The sequence below is a fragment of the Micropterus salmoides genome, unplaced genomic scaffold (genome assembly GCF_014851395.1).
Source record: "Micropterus salmoides isolate LMB-PRFRI ecotype aquatic unplaced genomic scaffold, ASM1485139v1 Ms_hic_scaffold_17, whole genome shotgun sequence".
Classification (NCBI taxonomy): domain Eukaryota; kingdom Metazoa; phylum Chordata; class Actinopteri; order Centrarchiformes; family Centrarchidae; genus Micropterus; species Micropterus salmoides.
The window spans coordinates 5,602,865-5,610,499 of NW_024040817.1; the positions used below are offsets into that span (position 1 = coordinate 5,602,865).

Sequence of the window (7,635 nt, forward strand, 5' to 3'; positions counted from 1 at the left end):
GACGAGCACAAAAAGATATAAAGTGACTACACAAAGATACAAAGTGACTACACAAAGATACAAAACGAGCAGAAGCTACAAGACGAGCACAAAAAGATATAAAGTGACTACACAAAGATACAAAGTGACTACACAAAGATACAAAACGAGCAGAAGATACAAGACGAGCACAAAAAGATATAAAGTGACTACACAAAGATACAAAGTGACTACACAAAGATACAAAACGAGCAGAAGATACAAGACGAGCACAAAAAGATATAAAGTGACTACACAAAGATACAAAACGAGCAGAAGCTACAAGACGAGCACAAAAAGATATAAAGTGACTACACAAAGATACAAAGTGACTACACAAAGATACAAAACGAGCAGAAGCTAGAGGAGGACCAAAAAGATACAAAGTGACTACACAAAGATACAAAACGAGCAGAAGCTAGAGGAGGACCAAAAAGATACAAAGTGACTACACAAAGATACAAAACGAGCAGAAGCTAGAGGAGGACCAAAAAGATACAAAGTGACTACACAAAGATACAAAACGAGCAGAAGCTAGAGGAGGACCAAAAAGATACAAAGTGACTACACAAAGATACAAAACGAGCAGAAGCTAGAGGAGGACCAAAAAGATACAAAGTGACTACACAAAGATACAAAACGAGCAGAGGCTACAAGACGAGCACAAAAAGATATAAAGTGACTACACAAAGATACAAAACGAGCAGAGGCTACAAGACGAGCACAAAAAGATATAAAGTGACTACACAAAGATACAAAGTGACTACACAAAGATACAAAACGAGCAGAAGCTACAAGACGAGCACAAAAAGATATAAAGTGACTACACAAAGATACAAAGTGACTACACAAAGATACAAAACGAGCAGAAGCTACAAGACGAGCACAAAAAGATATAAAGTGACTACACAAAGATACAAAGTGACTACACAAAGATACAAAACGAGCAGAAGCTACAAGACGAGCACAAAAAGATATAAAGTGACTACACAAAGATACAAAACGAGCAGAAGCTAGAGGAGGACCAAAAAGATACAAAGTGACTACACAAAGATACAAAACGAGCAGAAGCTAGAGGAGGACCAAAAAGATACAAAGTGACTACACAAAGATACAAAACGAGCAGAAGCTACAAGACGAGCACAAAAAGATATAAAGTGACTACACAAAGATACAAAGTGACTACACAAAGATACAAAACGAGCAGAAGCTACAAGACGAGCACAAAAAGATACAAAGTGACTACACAAAGATACAAAACGAGCAGAAGCTACAAGACGAGCACAAAAAGATATAAAGTGACTACACAAAGATACAAAACGAGCAGAAGCTACAAGACGAGCACAAAAAGATATAAAGTGACTACACAAAGATACAAAGTGACTACACAAAGATACAAAACGAGCAGAAGCTACAAGACGAGCACAAAAAGATATAAAGTGACTACACAAAGATACAAAACGAGCAGAAGCTACAAGACGAGCACAAAAAGATACAAAGTGACTACACAAAGATACAAAACGAGCAGAAGCTACAAGACGAGCACAAAAAGATACAAAGTGACTACACAAAGATACAAAGTGACTACACAAAGATACAAAACCAGCATAAAAAGATACAAAACAACTACAAAATGATACAGAACGAGCAGAAAGATACAAAATGATCAGAAAAAGATACAAAACGACTACACAAACATACACAATGAGCAGAAGAAAATACAAAGCGAGCACAAAAAGATATAAAACCAGCATAAAAAGATACAAAACTACACAAAGATACAAAACCAGCATAAAAAGATACAAAGTGACTACACAAAGGTACAAAATGACTACAAAAAGATACAAAACAAGCAGAAGATACAAAATGACTACTCAAACATACAAAACGAGAAAAAAACCACATTTGTATCATCTTGTGGACACAGTAATAAAAAAAAATCAATAGACAATATGTCATCACAGTGTGATCATTAAAAAGGAAGATCGGCTCCTCTGAATCCTCTTAATCTAACCTTCAGCTGTGAGTCATAGTCTGACCTTTGACCTGTACACAGCAGCACGCAGGTCTGCAGGGTGCTTTCATGTAAACATTCAGCATCGACCTGTTTAATATTATCCACACAGACAGCATCATCAATCACAGGACAACACTTCCACGCCGCTTGATCTGACGCGCTGAATACATGAATAATATCTGAGCGGGCGGCTGACAGCAGGGGGAGGAGACCGGTATAAATACAGGAGGCGGACAGACAGCAGAGTACGAGTGAGGAGGAAGAAGGAGAAGAAGAAGAGCTCACAAGAAGACGACAAGAAAGAAAAAGAAGCTTCTGGAGGAAGAAGCAGAGTTTGGAATTAGACACCAAAGAAGAAGAAACAGAATATCTCCATAATAATCTGGTAGCATCGTGACTCCTTTCTGTAGCATTTAATCGTGAGTTCACATCCGTCCAACCAAACTTCATTCAATATCTGACGCTTTTAGTAAGAGCTGTAGAATATTTGTGAAGATATATAATTTTCTGTTCTTACATTTTTCAGTGTTTAGAAATGTTTTTGGCGATGGAGAGCGTGCGCGCCGCGGTCTACCTGTCCGTCTGTCTGTCCGTGCTGACATCACTCTGTCAGGGTCAGAGGTCAGCCGACAACGAACTGCCGCCGGCGCCGGACGAGCCGTTCATCGGACTCACAACCAAAGAGCTGGTGAGTCTGTCCTCGTCCGGGTGAGAGGATTTACAGATGGTTTCATCTTTGTCTTGTTTTAATGAGGAAGTTTAATAACGTTTGGTGAAGTCAATTTAAAGTCAGTTAAATCATGTGTAAAGTAGTTATTTCAACTGAAAACCAAAGTGTGACAATGATTCAATTATAGCTAATTAAGGGATAAACAAGAGAAAAACTGTGAATGAGGAGTAAATTGTGTTTATGTTGAGTAAAATGAATTAATGTTGACAGATGGTTTAATTTGAAATAATAAATGTCGTTTTAGTCCTAATTAAGGTGACGAGATGGTCAAATTAAAACCTTTAGGTGACATCAATGAAGGTCGTTTGTTCTAATTAAGGTGATGAAGGAGGTTCGGAGCTCATTGATGAAAAACTGAATTGTGGTTGTAACACACAGCAACATTAATCTGATCTGTAATAAAGATAAATGATGTCGGTAAAGGTCATTAAAGGTCGCTGCAGTCTGCAGAGGGAGCAAAACAACCTTCAGAAGAAATGATAAAGCCACCAACCAAACTCCACTATTTTATCTGAGGATTTAAGAAAACCATAAAATGTCACTGTTATTTCTAAGTTATTTCTCCATGTTTCGCTCTAAATCAGCGCTTTCCAAATACTCGGTTTAGTTTCAAGTTTAATTTAATTCTTACACATGATGTTTGACAAATATTATGTTGATAACAACGTAAATACTCATATAAATCCCACTAAATATGAAATGAAGAACGACAAGACGTCAGTTCCGCCAGCAGCCTCCGTTAAATTAGTATTAAAATAAGTTGCTGATTAGAAAACGGCCTCAGAGACAATCCAGTTTTATGAATCCATTTTATTCCGAAATGAGTTTAGATGATAAACAAAAACCAGTTCAGGCTGCAGCTCATCGTTCCTTCCTGTAGGCTGCTTCCTGTCAGGTTTATAACTCCAGTCAAGAAGACCACGCATTATCAAGTTTTAATATATTTAGTTAAAAAAAGGTAAGAATCACCTTTAAAAAACACGATTAATGTGTCTTTAAATAGAGATCAGCACGACGCCGCACAGTCTGGCAAACGCCACGTTCTGCTTCTACTCCACGCCACCTCTCAGGCAGATATAGATAGATAGAACAGCAAAAAAAACATCTGATTAGCATATTATTATTTATGCACTCTTGCTGAATAGACCAATCAGGAGCCAGGGTTTCTGTGAAGTCATCATGTCCTTAAAAGAAAGATTCAAACAGGAGAAGCTGACGTCCAGAAAAAAAAGATTTTTTTCTTGATAATAACTTGAGTATAAATGATTATCTCATGTGCAGAAGATAAAAACCTGAAGGCTGCAAAATCTTCAGGCACAGTGGACAAGACGCATGCCTTTGGTGCGAGAGACACGGGTTCAATTCCCCACTGTGACACCAATGTGTCGCTGAGCAAGACTCGAGGCCTGTGACCTCTGACATGTCCAGCAATTGGAAGTCGCTTTGGATAAAATCTGAGATTTGCTGATCTCTCACTTTGTGTCTGAAACTAAACTGAACAAATGAGACGTTGCTTCATAAAGAAAACGAACTTGATGCCACAAGTTTCTACACACGACTGATTTGAGTTTAAAATATTATAACCATTAAAATCAGCGTTTAAAGTGGAAGGAAGTAATGCGCCGAGTGCCCCCCCCCTCTTATATTATACTGAAGCTCCACAATACTGACTCCAGTTGGACAGCAGTTTTGTGTTTATGGATTGTTTACATTTATTAAATCAAAAGAAAAAAGCTCTGTACGGTCGTCAGTCTCTAGTTGGTTAATTAGTTCAACATTTCTAAAGTTTGCTGCAGCGCATCAACCTTTTTTTATTTTTATTTGTTAGAGAGTTGCTGATCTCAGTGAGAAACTGAATAAGTTTTATTTTCCACGTCAGTGAAACTGTTTCTTCTTCTTCTGCTGCTGCTGTGTGCGTGCTCAGGCTGAAGCTCTGCAGGGCTTCCTGGACGAAGCTGACAGCAGCGTCGGCCTCTCTGTGGAGAAGAAAGCCAGCGTCATCCCGCGGGTGAGAACTCGGCTGACAGCTGTCAGTCAGTCTGATCCTGTTCACCTGTTAGTAAAGCTCAAGTTATTTGTGGCGTGTTTCCTGCTGGGCTCAGATCAGACGTGACATCAGCGGGGCCGCGTCCTGTCGGGGCCCCGTTCACACCTGCACAAATTTTCACGGCTGCTCAGTGCAACTTGTGTCACGTCTGACCTCCGCTGAACATGTGTGAATAAACTAGATGAGACTTTCAAAATAAAACTAGAGGTTAACGTTGTGAAACATGGCAGTTTGGGCAGGTTTAGGAAAAAGATGATGGTTTGACTCAAAATAACTACGTAGTTAAGTTGAGCTACTTGTCACTAAATATAATCAATGATGACTTTTTGTTTCACTCGGGAAAAGAACAAGTCAAAGTCCTGTTTCTGACCCACCTGTCCACCTCAACCACCTCCGTACTCCGACATGTGCGTTGGTACCAGACGCGTGACAAAGCGTCCACGTGTGACGCCCTGGGAATGAGAACGCGCTGATGTGACGCGTGCAACAAATCTCTCTCCTGATGTTTAGAGACGTTGAAATAAACATTGTTCCTGCAGGATTTGCTTGTGTGCATGCGGCTGCTTAGATACACGCTCGGTCACTGCCGGACACGTCGCTTGCACACAAATCCATCACGATCGCCATGATTTTATTTTGAAAGTTCCGACACGTTTTGCAGGACAGTGCTTGCGCGACGCATCTAAAGATCGGGCGGCGACACGGTGTGGACAGAAGCAGTGTCTTCCAGGTGGAGGTCAGAGGTCGCCTGTGATTGGTCGGCCAATAGAAACGCAGCTGAACGTGGAGAAGTCGTCACTGTAACTGCGTTCAGTGCTTTATCGATCTGTCTGTGATCAGTGTTTATTAATGATGTGACATCACTTCCTGTCCTTGCTTCTCTCTCTCTCTCTCTCTCAGTGTGACGTGGGCGAGCGCTGCGCGATGAAACACGGGCCTCGGATTGGTCGACTGTGCGACTGTCTGAGAGGAACAGCGTGCAACACCTTCTTCCTGCGCTGCTACTGAACACACACAGCTTGGACTTCTATACCTGTGAGGACCTTCGACTGACAGCGAGCCCTGAACCTGAACCTGAAGGACCACATGTCCTCACAGAGATAGAAGGACACTCTCACCTGTCTCACCTGGCCGTCTCTCTGCATGTTTCTGTCTTTGTTTTACAGTTTCAGTGTCCGTCCCTCAGATTCATTTATTTTTGTTAAATAAAGATTCTTCATTAAGCTGCTCGGCTGCCGTGACCTCATGATGTCTGCCCTGAGTTTAGTCTGTCAGGCTGCAGTCTGTCTCTAAAGACCTTGTTTTATTTTGAAGCCGTGAACTGCTGTCTGAGAACTGTCCTGTGTATTTTGATCAGCTCCTTGTTAATAATCTAGTGTTGGGCAACGATTCAAATTTTTAATCGCGATTTATCACATAGTTACGCTCAAAACTGAATAATGAATTCTAAAGTATTGCACACTTTTACTGTTATATACACAAAAGTGCAATAACATGTGGTTTTGAACACTTTAAACCAATAAGCTGCTTTTTCCCAGCAGTATTCCTGTAAACATTAATGTAATCAAATCAAACATTAAACCAAAGCTGTTTGCCGCTGCCAGGGCGTGACCTTTATCTAGCTTGGTAAAACAAGTTCCCATCAGAGTCCAGTTTTCAGGAAGCGTTGGGCGGCAGCGTCGCTACAAGCAGCGCCGTTACTGGTTTAACTACATTTCTCAGCAGCTTGGCGGCAGCGTCGCTGTTTTCTGAATCAAATAGCTTTTCAGAAACGAAGCTCTTTCATTGGTCGAGTAGCTCGGTAGCTTCCACACATGCTAAGCTTTCCTGAAGGATCAGGGTCCAACCTGGACAGCTCGTCCTCTAGTGACGAGACACTTTGATATGTAGAGGCAGAAACCTGTTTCCATGAGATGAGATCTGTCTCTCTGTCTGTCTCTCTCTCAATTTAGTTAAATTCAAATTAGCTTTATTGGCAAGAATGTGTAACAACAATATTGCCAAAGCATCATATAAGAACAATCAGCCCCATATATTTCATTAAACAAGTAATTAAAGCGTAAAGTAATCAAAGCGTATGTGTGTTTGTGTTAAAAAAGAAATTAAGAAATATTAAAAATTAAAATAAAATAAATGAATTAAACAGTAAGCGTGTGTGTGTTAAAAAATGAAAATATATTAAAAAATAAATAAATAAACAAAACAGTAAGCGTGTGTGTGTTTTAAAAAATAAAATAAAAAAAAATAAAACAGTAAGCATGTGTGTGTGTTAAAAAATATATATTAAAATTAAAATAAATAAATAAAACAGTAAGCATGTGTGTGTGTTAAAGAAATAAAGAAATAAAATAAATAAATCAAACAGTAACGTGTGTATATATTAATAGACAAAAAAAAAGTTAAAATAATTCATTGATTAAAAAATAATAATAAAATTTAAAAAAAATCTGTGTCAAATGTAAAAACAAAACAATTACTAAAATATCAAATGATCAAAATAATTTTTAAATATTTGAAAATGTACAATTATTTGTCAGTCTGAGGTTCCACTGGTTGTCCTCACTTCATGGCATGAGGAGACATATTTTGCAGCAATGAATTCAGGGTATATTTGGGAAATGTTTGCAAAGTGTTTTTGTCTTAGTGGGGCATGAGGTTAGAAAGTGCAGCTCTGTCTCTACCTGTCCTCTGAGTCTCTACCTGTCCTCTGAGTCTCTACCTGTCCTCTGAGTCTCTACCTGTCCTCTGTCTCTACCTGTCCTCTGAGTCTCTACCTGTCCTCTGTCTCTACCTGTCCTCTGAGTCTCTACCTGTCCCCCTGTC

At 39.5% G+C, this 7,635-nt stretch overlaps 1 protein-coding gene across 1 annotated transcript; it reads left to right on the top strand.

Annotated features, from left to right (window-relative positions):
* The first annotated feature begins 2,292 nt into the window (after positions 1–2,292).
* Positions 2,293–6,040, top strand: cart4 (cocaine- and amphetamine-regulated transcript 4). Its single transcript, XM_038724398.1, has 4 exons — positions 2,293–2,454; positions 2,562–2,723; positions 4,690–4,773; positions 5,713–6,040. Exons 2-4 carry the CDS (start codon positions 2,571–2,573, stop codon positions 5,818–5,820), a joined length of 345 nt encoding a protein of 114 aa, XP_038580326.1. The 5' UTR covers positions 2,293–2,454; positions 2,562–2,570; the 3' UTR covers positions 5,821–6,040.
* Positions 6,041–7,635: the final 1,595 nt, after the last annotated feature.